Source organism: Phyllostomus discolor, chromosome 14 (genome assembly GCF_004126475.2).
Source record: "Phyllostomus discolor isolate MPI-MPIP mPhyDis1 chromosome 14, mPhyDis1.pri.v3, whole genome shotgun sequence".
NCBI classification, from domain to species: domain Eukaryota; kingdom Metazoa; phylum Chordata; class Mammalia; order Chiroptera; family Phyllostomidae; genus Phyllostomus; species Phyllostomus discolor.
In genome coordinates this window covers 44,950,079-44,966,490 of record NC_040916.2, presented here as the reverse complement: position 1 = coordinate 44,966,490, position 16,412 = coordinate 44,950,079, and the positions used below count along the sequence as shown (strand labels likewise).

The 16,412-nt window shown below is 43.0% G+C and overlaps 1 protein-coding gene across 1 annotated transcript in view; it reads right to left on the bottom strand.

Annotated features, from left to right (window-relative positions):
- Positions 1 to 16,412, bottom strand: part of SETDB1 (SET domain bifurcated histone lysine methyltransferase 1) — a 29,562-nt gene that overhangs the window by 1,419 nt on the left and 11,731 nt on the right. The window contains 14 exon segments of the mRNA XM_028502856.2: positions 22 to 233; positions 1,625 to 1,649; positions 1,651 to 1,694; positions 1,697 to 1,793; positions 2,079 to 2,211; positions 2,318 to 2,346; positions 2,958 to 3,586; positions 4,172 to 4,341; positions 8,019 to 8,135; positions 8,583 to 9,251; positions 9,886 to 10,044; positions 10,134 to 10,329; positions 11,202 to 11,331; positions 15,263 to 15,453. Coding sequence (XP_028358657.1) covers positions 22 to 233; positions 1,625 to 1,649; positions 1,651 to 1,694; positions 1,697 to 1,793; positions 2,079 to 2,211; positions 2,318 to 2,346; positions 2,958 to 3,586; positions 4,172 to 4,341; positions 8,019 to 8,135; positions 8,583 to 9,251; positions 9,886 to 10,044; positions 10,134 to 10,329; positions 11,202 to 11,331; positions 15,263 to 15,453 — 2,801 coding nt within the window.

The window sequence follows — 16,412 nt, the reverse complement described above, 5'->3', positions numbered from 1 at the left end:
TGTGGGGGAAAGGGGTCTCACATTGAGGTAGCGGCCCAGGTTGCCTTCAAGCTTGGCGTCGATGATGTAGCAAGACTCCTCCCCGTCGTAGAACTGGCGTGTGTTCTTACGAACAGGTGCACTTTCCCCCTTTTCCACAGACGCCATGTTGGTTGACTTAATGGCGATCCCATGAGTGGATTTAAGAGCAAAGCCTCGGGTTGATTTTACTGCCACTTGGCGCTTCATTGGACCTAGGCAGGAAGGAGAACGGGTCAGGACCCATCCCATCCCAACTCATGACTGGATAGTCTGCCCCATTTCATTCCATACACTGCAGCTCAGGAATAACAATAAACTGGGACTCAGGCCTTTAAAGATCCTAAGTGGCAGGTTTTTTGACAAGGATTAGATCTGCTGGATAAAGGAGCTGTGGGAAGAGCAGGGAAATGGAAAGACGACACCAAGGAGACATGTCAAACAATATTAAGTTTAGCTGGGAGCCAGGGAGCCCTTATAGAAAGGTTTCAATTCTTAGAATCTCAGTTTTTTCTTTAGCTTCCTTTAAAAATTCTCTACCCCAATTGGCCAATAGACATACAGAAAGGTGCTCAATGTCACTAATCATCAGAGAAATGAAAATCAGAACCTCAATGAGATCACCTCACACCTGTCAGAATGGCTGTCAATCAACAAACAGGTGGTGAGGAATGGAGAAAAGGGAACTCCATGCATTGTCATTAGGTTTGCAACTTGGTGCAGGCCACTATGGAAAACATTTGGAGGCGCCTCAAAGAGGTAAAAATAGAAGTACGTTATGACCCAGCAATTCCACTTCTGGCTCTTTATCCAAAGAACAAAACACTAATTTGAAAAGATATATGCAATCCCTATGTTCATTGCGGCATTATTTACAATAGCCAAAATATGAAAGCAACTTAAGTGCCCATTAATAGATCGTTAGACAGAGAAGATGTAATATATATATATATATATATATATATATATATACACACAATGGAATATTACTAGGTCCTAAAAAGATGAATCTTATCATTTGCAACAGCATTAATGGACCTAGAGGATATTATGCTAAGTGGAATAAGTCAGAAAGAAAGATAGGTATCATATGGTTTCACTTACATGAGAACTCTAAAAGAACAAAATAAATGAACAAACACACAGATACAGAAAACAGAACAAACTGATGGTTGCCAGATAGGAGGTGGAGGGTTCAGCAGGGTGGGTGAACAAGATAAGGGATAACATGTACAAATTGGTAGTTACAAATAGTCACAGGGGTATAAAGTACAGTATAGTGAATACAGTCAATAATATAGTAACTGTTTGGTGCTAGATAAGTATATAAATGTCTAACCACTAAAAATAACAAAAACCAAAAGACAGGCCCTGGGCCATGTAACTCAGTTGGTTACAGCACTGCTATTATAACAAGGTTGCAGGTTCAATCTCTGGTCAGGGGACATACAAGAGCAATCAATGAATGCACCAAATAAGTGGAACAATAAATTGACGTTTCTCTCTCTCCCTTCCTCTAAAACAATAAATTAAAATAAAAAAACACCTCCATCTCAACTATTCCTATGGTTCCCTCCCAACTACCCCCCAAATGCTTTCAGACTACCAGATATGTTCTTCTTGTCCTCAAAAGTCATCGCCTTCAGAGCCAGAGGAGATGGTCTGGATATCATCACGTCAACTGCTGTGGCTGAGGTCTGGCCAGCAGTGGGCTTTCGCGTCTGGTCCCACTTTCCCCCCTCACTTTCTGTGCTGCTGGACAGAGTCAGGACATCCTGGGAAGGCAGAAGGGTAAGAAAGAGGAAGAGAGTAAATGGAGAGGGCCCCTTAAGTTCTTGCTCTTACCTACAGTTAGTCAGAAAGGAGCTGAGGTTACAGACAAGAGGCAGGTTACATGCTGGATGGGAAAAATGGGGCAGGAGTAAAGGCCATGCAAGCAAGAAAAGATATAATAGAAACTGTGGTGAAGGACTTGATGAGGTGAGGAGGATGTTCCTTCAATCAGATTCTGAATAAAAGAGAAGGCTGGGGTACAGTACAGCTTGAGAAAGGTCACTTACTTCAGGGTGGGACTGAGCTGAGGCCAAGAGGCGTCGGCTCTGGTGCATGCTAGTCTTACTAGGTGGGCGGCGAAGTCCTTCAGTTTTCATGGGAGAAGGATTGTAACCGTAATTTCGAGAGCTCTCAGTAACTCTGACGGGAGGGGAAGCAATGAGAGGAACTGGGTTATTGGCTGTTTGACTTCTTTTGTAGGCTTGAGAGAAGGCAGGTTTGGAAACAGGTCGAAACAGGCACTTACAATGACAGCTTGTTTCGGTCATCAGGGTCCTGGAAAAGAGAGCAAGTGAAGGGTTAAATGTTTTTATGGTCCTAGGTAACAAATCCAGTACTTATAGATTCATCTCAAACGACCTCAAAGACATTAGCCAGTGAGAGATACATCCTCTCAAATAAGGTGTGTGTGGAGAAATGACCGCACCTTGACGGCAGCATTCACAGTCTCATCAGCAAACTCTCCAGGAGAGGTCTTCAACCCTTCCCAAAGAGAAGGCATAAAGTGTTCATAAAAAACACGGGCAGCCTTACAAGGACAAGGGATTCACTACTTGTGTTGCGGTAAGTTTCAACATCATTAAAAAATATTTAAAATTCTTCTCCCAGAGAAGGTAGTAATGATGTAGATAACTTGAAATAGCACTTCATTAAAAAATTATTTATAAAGCCTTTACATTGTAATGAATCAACCCAGTAGGTTGATTTTAAACTAATTTCTTTCTTTAAATAAACACTAGCATTGTGCTGGCTGGAGGGGAAACCATCGGGTTTCACAGAGAAATATCCATTAAGTAAATAATTAGTGTGTGAAGACTCATGGCAGGACTGCACTGAGTCTGTTATCACACCAGAGCTACATGAAACCCAGCGCTCTCCGAGTTTACCTCCTTCTTGGCCTGCTTGATGTCTCCCTCATCCTTGAAGCTCAGCCCTGAGGTGGAGGTCTTCTCAGCTTCCACTTTGACTCCCCCAGGCCGGCCTTCCCCACCGTCGCACGTCTTGAAGGATGAATGGCTGTCAGAGTCAGCAAAGCCACCTTCACTGACACTATTGCAGCTCAACCACGAGGCCACCTTGTTCTTGGGTGTCTCTTCAGAGGAAGGTGGATTGCAGCCACTCACAGGGATCGACAGAGGGACAGGAAGATGTGGGGGCCCGAGGTCTGGGGGGCGGGAATCCTTGGAAGCTGTCTCAGATAACCCATTCTCCTTCTGGCCCCGAGTCTGCCGCCGGGTAGCATAGCTGCGCCACACTGAGCTGGTGCTGAAGTCTTCATCCTTACAGAAGTTATCATCTGAGCTGTCGTCGTTGGACTCTTCGGGGTCCTCTGTACCGCTGTTGCCATCTTCCTGGTCCTTCAAGTCTACACCACTGCTGTCGGAGGAACAGGGGGCATCACTCTCATATCCTTCCTTGAAGTTCTCCACGCTCTCGATATGGTCCAGGTTGGCAAAGTACTCATCACCCATTTCCAGGCCCTCCTTGTCTGCAAAGTCATCTGTCAGAATTTTGCCTGGGAACAAAGAGAATTAAAGGCCTTCCAGAGTTATGCCAGTTTTTTAGAAAGAAGAAGGGTCATCCCACCACACCTAGCCCACCAGCACATAAAGTCAAAATGCCTCCAGTGTGGTATCTCACTTCTCTTTGATGATACCCCCTCCTTCGTGTCTTGTCCAGGAGAGTGTAAGACACTTACTGTAGTTTTACATCTTGCCCTTTCTGCCTTCCCATTGTTTCTCTTTATTTTGTTATCAAAAGACAGTTCTCAGCTACACTCGAAGATCTCTGGGTGGAGTAGTAGGGTAGAATGATGTGGAAGAAAATGATACACTCAACTCTACCACCATGCCCCTTCTCTGAAAAATCATCACATCCACAACTTCGCCCCTTTTCATTCCTGTCCTTGTGAAGCACTTCTGTCCCTCCCTAATCCACCCAGGCAGGTACCTTACTCATCGTGTTTTTTACAGAAGAAAATCCTGGCCTACTCTTGCTCCCAAGTTCACACGTCAAGCATTTCATTCTAATGTTCAAACTTGTCACTGATTCAATTCCCTACCATGTCCTAACTGCAGAAAGCAAACCTTTCATCACCAACCTGCATAAATACAGACAAAGGAACCTTTGGCAATGTCATCCAAGCAGCGGATACCCCAGCCCTTGTTCTGTGTCTTGAACAGCTGAAGTCGAACCTGTAGTCCATGCTGCACCAACCGGTTTGTGCACATGTTTGGGTCACACTTGCAGCGTTTGTTACACTCATAAACTCTGGGAGGAGGGTACAATAAAATCAATCATGACACAATCACTAGAGCATCCACTGAATCCACAGAACTGTTAGAAATCTTAAGGTACCGTCATGTATTAGGTAATGACTATGTAAGCAGATTTACTGAATCTCAAGGAGTTTATATTCTTTAATCTAGTTAAAGGGATTTAACAACTATTTTTTAAATAAACTATTGAAGTTAATCAGATCTAGCAAATATCAACATTAACAGAAGAAGTTATACTGAGAAAACTGCCATCTTTTCAAGTATCAGTGTTTCTGCTCTATCTCCTTTGCTCGTGATTAGGATTTGACTTATGTTCCTGGCATGTAAATTGATGGGGGACATTTACTTTTGGAAAGGTAACGGTAGGGTCAGTTGGTTGATGACATCAGTCGTATCCCCCAGACAAAGGTGGTAAGAGCAGCTTCTGTTTATTGAACGTATACTTTGTGTCTGGCATTATGTCAATGCTTTACATATGTTCTCTTTCTCTATCCTCAAAGTAGGCATATAAAGTATTTTTTACCTTAAAAAATTATTAAAGTATAATATTCAGAGAGAGAAGTACACACTTCTACAGCTCAATGAATTTTCACAAAACACAGAACCAGCGTCTTATCAAGAAATAACTTTTAGTCCCTGGGGTGGCAATGTTCAGAGCCTGTGTTACAGCTGATAAAACAGGACCAGTTTGGGAGGGATGAGGCCAAAATGTGCACTCAGGTTTAATCACCACCAGATGAAACTTTCAGAGTAGCTATGCTGAGTATCTTTCATTCATTCAACAAAATTGGAGTTGTTACTATGTGCCAGGCACTGGGTAAGTTAGTTGCTAGTGATACAATGGTAAATAAGATAGACGAGGTTCATGCCCTCAAGGAGCTACATTCTAATGGAAAAAACCAGAACAAAAACAAGTGAACAAATGTAATAAATGGAAGTTGACCAAGATGCTATAAAGGACATGAACGTGGTGCTCAATGATTGAATGATAAAGTGAAAATGACCTAGTTCTAGAGTGACCAGGAAAGGTTTCTCTGAGGTGAGAATAAAGCTGAGGAAGCCTAAGGTTAAAGAAGATAACTACGCAAAGAACAGTGGGAGCATGCCAAGAGGAGGGCACAGCACGTACAAAGTCCCTCAAGGAAGGCTGGCAAACACTGGGTGAACTGGATCCAGGAAATGAAGAGGATCAGTGTGGTTGGAACAGATGTGCAGGGAGAGAGATAGGAAGGAGCAAGACAGTATAGCGTCTTGTGACCCAAGACTAAGGGTTAGAATAAAATCCAAAGTAGAGTTGGAAGCTATTAGAGAGGTTTAAGCACAGGAGTCATATATTATTTGTGGTCATTTGAAAACATTTTAATGAAAGAGTTCAAACATGTAAAAAAGATACAATGAATACTCACCTACCACTCAGCACTGATAAATCTAAACATTGTTACAAGATTCAATTTTTTTTGTTTAAAATGAAAACATAGCCCTGGCTGGTATGGGTCAGTGGATTGAGCGCTGGCCTGCAAACCAAAGGGTTGCTGGTTCGATTCCCAGTCTAGGGTACATGCCTGGGTTGTGGGCCAGGTTCCCAGTTGGAGGAGCATGAGAGGTTAACTATACATGGATGTTTCTCTCCCTCTCCTTCTCCCTCCCTTCCCTTCTCTCTAAAAAAAAATAAATAAATAAAATCTAAAAATAAATAAATAAAATGAAAACATAAATGATACAGTGATGCAGGTAAAGCTAGTAACTGTCTTTTCCTTTGCTTAGTTTTCTTTGCTAACCCTAACCCTAACCCTACGCATTCAGCACAAATTCATTTCCTGATCTCCTCAGTAGTCCTAATGTCCTCTGAAGATACTCAGACACAATGCAGGTTTTCTATCAAATTGTTCGTTTTCCTGAAGTCTCTTTTGTAGCCAGGACTGGCCCAACCTCACGCTGGCTATTCTCTATACCCAGCTGTCAGCCTGGATACCTCCTTCACTCCCCTTCACTGTCATCTGTGGGATTTCTCTCTCCCCTCTTTTGAGCTGGGTCCTCTGTTTCCTGCATCTGTATGCCTTCCTCTCTCTGGACTTTGTACCTTCCTTTTGGTAAACATTTTCAGTAACTTTCCAAGAAGTGGAATAATGAAAAAGTTTGATGTATTTCATGTATAAAATAAGTTTTTAGTCTACTTTCACACTAAGAGTCTGCTTATGTTTAGACCTCTAGGTTAGAAATAATTTTCCCTTAACAATTCTGAAATTTCTTAATTGCCTTCTAGCTTTCAATGTTATTTTGGTAAGGTTTAAGTCATTTTGCGTCTGTGTGTGTGTGTGTGTGTGTGTGGGGGGGGGTGTCTATCCTCTCTAGAAGCTTTCAGGATTTTCTTTTTTGTCTTCAGTGTTATGGGGGCTCAGTGGTCACATTTTATGCATTTTAGTGGGGATCTACTTTTAGTCATTACACTGGGATCTGATTGGCCCTGGAAACCCAGACCCTTCAATTATGGGAACATTTCTGAATTATTTCACTGATGTTTTTCTCCTCTCTTCTTCTGTTCTCTCCGCTAATTATGTATCTTGAGCACTAGACTTATTAGTTCACATGTTCATGTGTAGACAATTTATCATGCTATACCTCACTCTCCTATTGCCCTTCTATTTCCCTGACCTGTCCTCAGTCTCACATGCTGGCTCCACCTCCTCTGCTCAGTCTCTAGCTGGAGAGCCCGGGGCTGACTCCTGGGCCCCCTTCTGCTCCCTGTTACCAATATTCTCGCTAGGTGAACTCATCCAGGCTTTAAACACCAACCACTCCTTTGCAGCCCTTACACTTCTCTCAGAAATCTCACTGCCTTCCCGATGTTTCCACTTGGACTAAGAGGCATCTCAAACTCCACATGGTTAGAACAGAAGCTGAATTTCACTCAGACCTGTAACTCCTCTCGTCTTCTATGTCAGTAAAAAGCATCAACATCCATTTAGTTGCTCAAGTATAAAATTTAGGAATTGTCCCTGATCCTGCCCCTCCCCTCCCACCATCCACAGCCAATCTATCAAGTTCTTAGCTCCATCTCCAAAGGTATCCCAAATCTATCCTCTCTCACCTCTATTACTTTCATTTTGGTACCAGCAACCACCACCTCTCACTTACATCTCCTAATGGGTATTCCAAATTCTTCTTTTGCTCATACAAATGACATATGACATATTCTCCTTACAGAAGCCAGAGTAATCTTCAAAAGGCAGATCAGACCATTTGACTCTGCAAGATTCTCCAACAGCTTCCTAATTGCACCATGAATTTGACTAATTTTTATTCTTATGTATAAAGTCATACATAATCAGGTCTCTACCGTCTTCTCCTCTCTGAACACATCTCAGACTCACCTGTTAGAGCAAGCCATAATCTGCTAGGACATTCACACAGCTATAAAATTAAGATCACTTTTAACTACAACAGAAAATTAGACACTGTTCAATCATTCTATGCCTTCATTTCAAGGAAAGCTCAAGGAAGAAACAAGTGCTGGGATTTCAATAAGTAAGATCCAATTGATAAAATAAATGCTTGTTTCATTGATTCTATTCTTGGTTCCAATTTTTAGAATTCTGGTGGTTCCTACAAACAGAAAAACAAGAACACGCTTCTCAGTCTGAGATGCTTCACCTCCCCCGGACTACTTACCCTGTGGGCAGACACTCTTCTAGCCTCTTGTACTGGTAGCCAGAGTTGGGATTGACTTGGCCACCTGGGGTGCAGGCGGTAGCCTGGATAGTTAGCTGATGGCAGGCACACTTGGACCTATGTAAGACAGAAAGATATGACAGCTAGAGCTATGAGACTTTCTTTAAAAGTAAGAAGCATTAATAAAAGGATGGGGGGGATAAAGTAGTGAAATTTCTTTTTCTTCTCTCGTACATATAAATGAAAAAGGAAAAGACAGAGAAAGACCATGACATAGTGAGAATAAAGTAAAGAGATAGAATAAAACAAGGCGGCAACTGAAAGCACGGTGAAGGGAAGCAAAAGAGGAGAGTCAAACAAACAAGACACATGCACCCAGGTTGTGCAGCTGGGCCAAGTCGACCCTTACATCTCTGTTTCATGACTTTCATGCAGACCTCAAGGCAGGAACTCCAGCCAGGGAAGGTGTAGAGGGAGATGGGGAAAGGAGTGCACATGTAAGGCAAAGAAAGAGGTGGAAAGAAAGGCAACCGTAGCAGGGCCAGCAATACGCCACCAACTCACTTGTCCCGGCACCCATCCTTGCAGTCACAGCCGACCAGAAATTCAGGGCCTGTGTTAATGAAAACACCCTTGCCTGGGATTCGTTCCTTGCTGTAGGCCACCTGGGGAGGGGGCGTTGTGTCAATCTCATTGACACAGGATAGGGGAACATCTTCTTTCCCATAGGTAATGTCCAAAATATAGTAAAAAGGCTTATAGGGCTGAAACTTGCGGTCCACAAGAACATATGGATCCAAACAGAACATCTCCAGGAAGAGGAAGTCACAGCCAGTCTCAAAAAGGTAGCGCTCGATCTCCTGCATTGTCCGAAGGCAGAGGCCACAGGGTGTCTTATAGATAACATGAAAGCCCATTTTGCGGTTAACTCGACGCCGGGCTGTCATCCGCCGGAAGTCATAAAGGAGCGGGACTAGCAGGGGGTTCTTGCCCCGGTACTGCTCATTTCTTATAGGTCTGACTCGAGACAGACAAGTATAGCTGCAGACGTGAGGTAAGTAGAAGAGCTTCTCCATGGGCGCACGGTAGGAGGGCTCTGCCGGCGCCCGCTCCAGCATGCCATGGAAGGCTGGGAGGGCTGGGAGGGCTGTGGATGCTGGGGATGCTGGGGGTGCTGGGGGTGCTGGGGGTGCCGGGGGTGCCGGGGCAGAGGCCGTTGAGCCTAAAGGTGATCTGCAAATGAGATGCAACAGATCAGGTAAGAACAAAACAGGATCTCTCTGTTGAGTAACTACCTCTCCTGCTGGCTAAACCACTTCTCTAACCTTCCAAACAGCTGTGCTCTTGAAGCTAAAAGATGGCACAAGAAAGTCAGATTTTCCCTTGCCTTACCAAAAAACCTGGACAATGAAACATCCTGGTTACTCTTCACTGACTGATGTCTATTTCAATAGTGTGTGTACCTTTTCCTAATATTTTTTTTTTGCCTGTGAATTATGGAAGCAGGGTCCAGTCTTCCATAAATGCTTTATTTCCCACTACATGTCCTACAAATGTCCTTACTAACTCCCACAATCCAAGGAAAGTGGCTATAGTATATTCCCTTTTTATTGTGCCAATGACGACACCACACTTTTATCAAGAAATTTTAACAAGTGAGTTTTTGGTGATTATATATTTCTAGGCACCCAGTTTCTAATTCAATTATTTTTACACTCTGTTTCCTGGAAACTTCCATGGTTAAAGCTTTCAAGTCCGAACCCTCGTCATCCATAACCCCACGGGGCCAAGGAACTTCCCTATAAGTGACCACATAGTCCACAATGTTCACTTCCCTCCCCACCCAAGAGTCAGAGATTTTTCTCACTTGTATGTCTGGTTGATCCCAGGTTTCCCACCAGGGACATTTTCACTGAGTGCAGGGGACGCAGGGGAGGAATGACCAGAGCCCACAGATCCTGGCCTGAAAGATGTGCTCTTTTTGGCTACCTGCTTTCGTGACTGGGCAAGCTGATTTTCCAAGCTTCTAGGAGATCAGAGAAGAGATCATATGGTAAAGAATACAGCAATAAGAAATATGAAAGAAATTGGCAAAAAAGAAGGAAAAGTACTCACTCAGTGTCACCTGCCTGGGGGGACAGAGGTGGAGCAGGTGGGGCAGGAGGGGTGGGTGCAGCAGGTGGGACAGGTGTAGCAGCAGGTGGGATGTTTGGGGCAGTAGGCTGTGGAAGCTCCATTGGCTTAAACTGGGTTCCAGTACTGGTCAGATCCTGCGTATACTGTACCACGGGGCCTTTGCTCCTTACAGCACCTATAGAAAAAGGAAATTGACCATTCAGAAGATGACAGCTGTGTCACTTATGTTTATGTACACACCTGACCCTCAATTTATATAATATATAAAAAAAAGCATAAATGGAAATATTCTAAATAAGAGCTAAGATTGTCAGTTCCCAGTGTTTACACCAAATGAGTGGTAACACTGGCATAGGCTGCTTTGAATCATTAAGACTTTACCTAAGATGATTTATAATGTTAATAATTGTGTTATACTTTAGTGAAAACTTTCAAAAATACATTTTTTGATCAACTAATGTACTCAGAAAAAAACGAACCAGAAAGTTTGCCTGGAACACATAAAAACAAACAAACAAAAAAAGAGTTTAGGCTTCAAAAAAGTTGACCATAACCCTGGCTGGCGTAGCTCAGTGGACTGAGGGCAGGCTGCGAACCAAAGTGTCCCAGGTTCGATTCCCAGTCAGGGTACATGCCTGGGTTGCAGGCCATAACCCTCAGCAACTGCACATTGATGTTTCTCTCTATCTTCCTCCCTTCCCTCTCTAAAAATAAATAAATAAAATCTTAAAAAGAAAAAGTTGACCACAGATAACAAAAAGCAGTTATCCTCATGTGAGTAACAGAGGTAACTATTACAACCAACACCCCTAACCTAAGCCAGCTGTTTCCAATTTTTATGTGGTTGTTTAGAACGAGTCAGAGCCACAGCATGTGGAGGCAGCACCATAAATCCACCACCACTACTGACAACAACTCAGGGCACACACGTCCTGTTTCCAATGAGTCAGTGGTGTCATCCTGGTAAACAAAGGAAAGCGTTGTGTATACTCTCCTTCGCTGGTCTGTCCCATCCCACCCTCCCCCAGGGTGTCTTTCAGGACATACCCATATTTGGACGTGTCCTGAGCTGTCCCCCTTGCTTCTTCTCCAATGTAGAGGCCGAGGATGTCTTCATGCTGAACATGGGCTCCAGCCGTGTAGAGCCTCGATAGATCCATTCACATCTTTTGTCATCCTGGGGGATTGGGAGGGAGGAAGGAGGGGAACGGGTTAAAGGCTAGACTCAATCCTGCCATCTGTGGACAATATATAGCATGTGCTTCCTTGGGGAAATCTCCCTGATGAGCCCTGAATTCCTTACTTATTCAATAAACGTATGTGCCAGGCTTCATGAATCTAAAAGAAGAAAAAGAATCTAAAGAAGAAAAACATATAATCCTTGCTAAAGAATTTTCAGGAACAACACATGTTTTTACTAAGTATAAGAATTATTAGCAGGCTTATAAGGCCTTAGAAACAAAAAGCTGGGATAGCTCAGAGGAGAAATATTGGGTTGGCCAAAAAGGCCATTTCATTTTTTCTATAAGATAAAGGACATGTTATTCATTTTTCTGAATAACCTTATTGATCTGGATATTGTGAGTACACTGGCTACCTTCCGCTTTGTATAACGTTCAATGTTCTCAATTAACACCTTGATGTAATTGCTATCCACTTCAAGAAGCACTGTCCAGTGAGTCATCTCTTGCACACATCTTTTGACATGTTTGACCAGCCACAGCGCCTGCTCCAAATGCTATACCAGTCATGTTTTATATTTCAGTTGTATTTTTACCCTACTTGAAGTAATAAAGCATAATATGCTAAAAGTGTTACATATTTTCTTCCATCTTTAATATTAAAATGGCTACAAAGAAATTCACCATTTTTTATGTTTGTTTTTAAATGAACGCTGATAGTAACAGCTGTCACAATCTAAAAAAATTGTTATGAATGTAGTTAAAGACAACAAAGTACAACTTTGGTCAAGATGGCAGCATAGGTAAACATGGCTTGCCTCCTCGCACAACCACATGAAAATTACAAATAAAACATAGAACTGTCACTCAAATCAGCAGAAATAAGACTTGAATGGAACCTGGATGACTATGGAATTAAAGAAACCTCATCCATCCAGACTGGTAGGAGGGGCGCAGATGCAGAATGGGCTGGTCCTTCACCCACATGTGGGGGATAAAAATTTAGGAGGGGTATCTTGGGAGTGAGGAGTCCCAGGCCATACAAGGCACCCCAGCCTAGGGTTCAGTGCCAGGAAGATAAGGCTCCACAGCTTCTGGCTGCAAAAACCAGTGGGGATTGAGATGGTGGAAGAAACTTCTGGATCCCAAGCAGTTTCCCTTTAAGAACCCATACATGAGCTTACTCAGACTTACTCCCTCTGAGCTACAGCACCAGGGCAGCAGCTTGAAAGGTACCAGTGGCATAGAGGGAGGAACTGAAGTGTCTGGCATCAAGGCAGGAGCTGGAGGACAGCTTTCCCCCAGACCAAAATGTGGGCAGAGGCCACTGTACATTTTCTGAGCCCTCCCTCCAGAAAGCCACAGAGCAGGCAGGCTGGTGCCCTTTCTGAGACTCCATCAACCTGGCCAACGCTGTTTGCCCCACTCTGGAGATCCTGAGATTCCGCCTCACCCAACCTACAGGCCTACTCGAACTGTTAACTGACTTTTCCATAAGAATGGCTGGTCTTGGCTCATGCTTCACAACTTCCTAAATCCTATCAAACAAGCAACAGCCAGCCTCAGAGCCTGCATCCCCTATACCTCTTGCTAAGTGGCCCCAGGACCAACACTAGCAGCAGCCAGCCTAGATCCACAGCCTGGCTTCACTTGGGAATTTCCAAGCCCAGAGCAAGTAGCAGCCACCTCAGATTGCTATACAGCTCATGCAGTGTGGCCCCAGACAGAACACAGGTGGGGGCTGACCTTGGCCTGCATCACTTGAAAAGCCCCAGAGCCTGAACCCCAGTGGACAGCTACAGACCACATTGGTGCACCACCACCCTGCTCCTGCACAGCTGATCCTCCACAGAGTGTGGAGGTTGGTGGTCAGTGGTCATGGCCCAGCAGAGCTGACTGGCCTGGGTAAATCCTTCCCATTGACCTGCCAACAGTAATCAAGGCTCAACTACAAGACGAGGGTCTACTCAGCCCACACGAAGGGTGCACCTCAAGTACCTAGCTTGGGTGATGGGGAAAGCTGTGCCACTGGACCCTATAGGACACCAACTACATTAGGCCATGATACAAAGGCAGGGAGTCATAGCGGCTCTACCTAATACATAGAAACAAACACAGGGAGGCTGTCAAAATGATCAAGATGCATGGCCCAAATGAAAGAAGAGATCAAAACTTCAGAAAAAAACATTAACAAAATGGAGATAAGCAATCTATCAGATGCAGAGTTAAAAACACTCGTTAAAAGGATGCTCAAGGAACGTAGTGAGGACCTCAACAGCATAAAAAAGATCCAGTCAGAAATGCAGGATATACTAATCAAAACAAAGAACAATTTACAGGGAAACAATAGTAGAGTGGATGAAGCTGAGAATCACATCAATTATGTGGAACATAAAGCAGCAAAAACAACCAATCAAAACAATAAGAAGAAAAAAGAATACAAAAAAATGAGGCTCATGTAAGCAGCCTCTGGGACAACTTCAAGCAGTCCAATATTCACATCATAGGGGTGCCAGGAGGAAAAGAGAAAGAGCAAGAAATTGGAACTCTATTTGAAAAAATAATGAAAGAAAATTTCCTTAATTTGGTGAAGGAAATAGACATGCAAGTCCAGGAAGCAGAGAGATTCCCAAACAAGATGGATGCAAAGAAGCCCACTCCAAGACACATCATAATTAAAATGCCAAAGATTAAAGACAAAGAGAGAATCTTAAAAGCAGCAAAAGAAAAGCAGATAGGTAATGGGGAAAAAATACAATAAAGATTAATTAAAAAAAAAGAGAGAAAAGCGGTTACCTACAAGGGAGTTCCCATAAGACTCAACTGACTTCTCAAAAGAAAGTTTGCAGGCTAGAAGCAGTGGCAAGAAATATTCAAAGTCATGAAAAGCAGGGAACTATAATTGCTCTTACCCAACAAAGATATAATTTAAAATCAAAGAGCAGATAAAGAGCTTCCCAGATGAGAAAAAACTGAAGGAATTCATCATCCCCAAATCATTATTATATGAAATGTTGAAGGGACTTATTTAAGAAAAAGATAAAAACTACGAACAAATACGTATGTCAACAATTCAACCTAAAAAATAAACTAAGCAATCAAGAACAGAGACAAATGGTTGTCAGATGGGAGGGGGGTATGGGGGACTGGGTGAAGAGATGAGAGGATTAAGAAGTACAAATAAATTGTCACAGAATAGCCCTGGGGATGAAAACTAAAGTACAGGAAATGGAGTAGCCCAAGAACTTATAAACATGACCCACGGACATGAACAATGCTGTGGGGATTGCCTGAGGGAGTGGGGGTGCTGGGTGCAGGAGGGCCAAGAAAAATAATTTGAGACAACTGTAACAGCACAATCAATAAAATACAATTAAGAAAAAGACAACTTAAGCTGTAGTAGAGCCATCTTACAGAAAAAAACAAAGCAAAACAAAACAACAAAAACCCCCAAACGAACCAACCCAATATTATTCTAAGTGTGAGAGGGGAGAAAAAGATGGATCTAGAGGATCTAAGAGTTAAACAGGGCCTTGAAACACCATCAAGACCTCCAATTCAAATTCCTTGGTTCTTCCTTCTTTGTCCTACTTATACTACCAAAATCCTAACCATGGACAAATGGAAGTGGCTGCTTTCTCTGTACCCATATACAATGTGAATATTCCTAGAGAGAAAGGAAGAGAGAGGGGGAGACAGAACAAACAACCATACAGATCAATGTCATAGTTAAAGTCAGGGAATTTATTTTCAAACATTCACAAAGGAATAAAAAGAAGGACAAAGTAAAATATAACTGATAACAGTAGGGACAGACAGGATAAGAAAGAGGAAAACTATTGACTTCTACAAAATCATCCTCACTATTGCCTCTTATGCTCCCCCAACCACCCAACCTCTGCCTCAAAAACTAGGGAGGAACAGTACCAGGAAGAGGATCCTGACTAGGCTGCCGTCCACCTCCTCGACTCGGGACTTCCACCACGTGCCTTCCCACTCAGTCTTGATGAGCTGGCCACTCTTGAGTAGCACCATGGGGCGGTTGGGGTAAGCAGTGATGTACTCCTCTATGAAGTCTCGGCAGGAGATATCCTCGATGTCCTCCCAAGTCTTTTTCACTGTCCCAAGGAAGAAGCAGGGTTGAGAGAGGGCATATAGGGCATGTCTTGATAGGGAAAAATGGTTGGCAAGGAGATGTTTGGTATTTTTTAATTTGGAGGGACAGAATAGTAAATGAAATCACAGCCTCAAGGGAAGCAAAACTGAAGTACTGAACAGAAGCCCCGGCCAGGTGGCTGAGTTGGTTGGAGCATCATCCCATACACTAAAAGTTTGTGGGTTCGATCCCCAGCTGTGGGTGTATGGGAGGCAACCAATTGGTTTTTTCTCTCACATCAGTGTTTCTCTCCCTGCCCTTTCTCTCTCTCTAAAATCAATGGGTATATCAGGTGAGGATTAAAAAAAAAGTGCTGAACTTGATGTGTAAATGCCCATGCAAATGAAGTAAATACTAAATATAATACAGATAAGTCACTCATTTCATAAAAATGGAAATTCCTCCTTAGAAAAATTAAAACAAAAATGCTAACTTGATAAGTCTATAAGTAAACAACAACAACAACAACAACAAAAAGATTAGGTGGCATCAGGAAATTGATAAAAAAAAATTATCCTTCCTTCTCATTGTCTATCAGGCTTTAAGGGATCCTGAATGCATTTACTGCCTCATTATGTTGAAACACAGCAGTGTTAGCTGACTCTTCTGTGATTAAAAACTGTTGCTTCTGCCCTGGCTGGGTGGCTCAGTTAGTTGGACCATTGTCTTGTACACCTGTGTTGTGGGTTTGATCGATGTTTGTCTCTCACATTGATGTTTCTCTCTCTCTCAAATCAATAAGCATATTCTTGGTGAAGATTAAAAAAAAACCCTTAGAACAAAACAAAACCAAACCCCTGTTGCTTCTCTATGAGTCTGTCCCCAAGCCTGAGTCACAGGTATGCAGGACACCACGAATCCCCCACTTAACATAGCTTCTGTAGAAAGCACCATTCAGCCTACAGATTGATACACATTAGA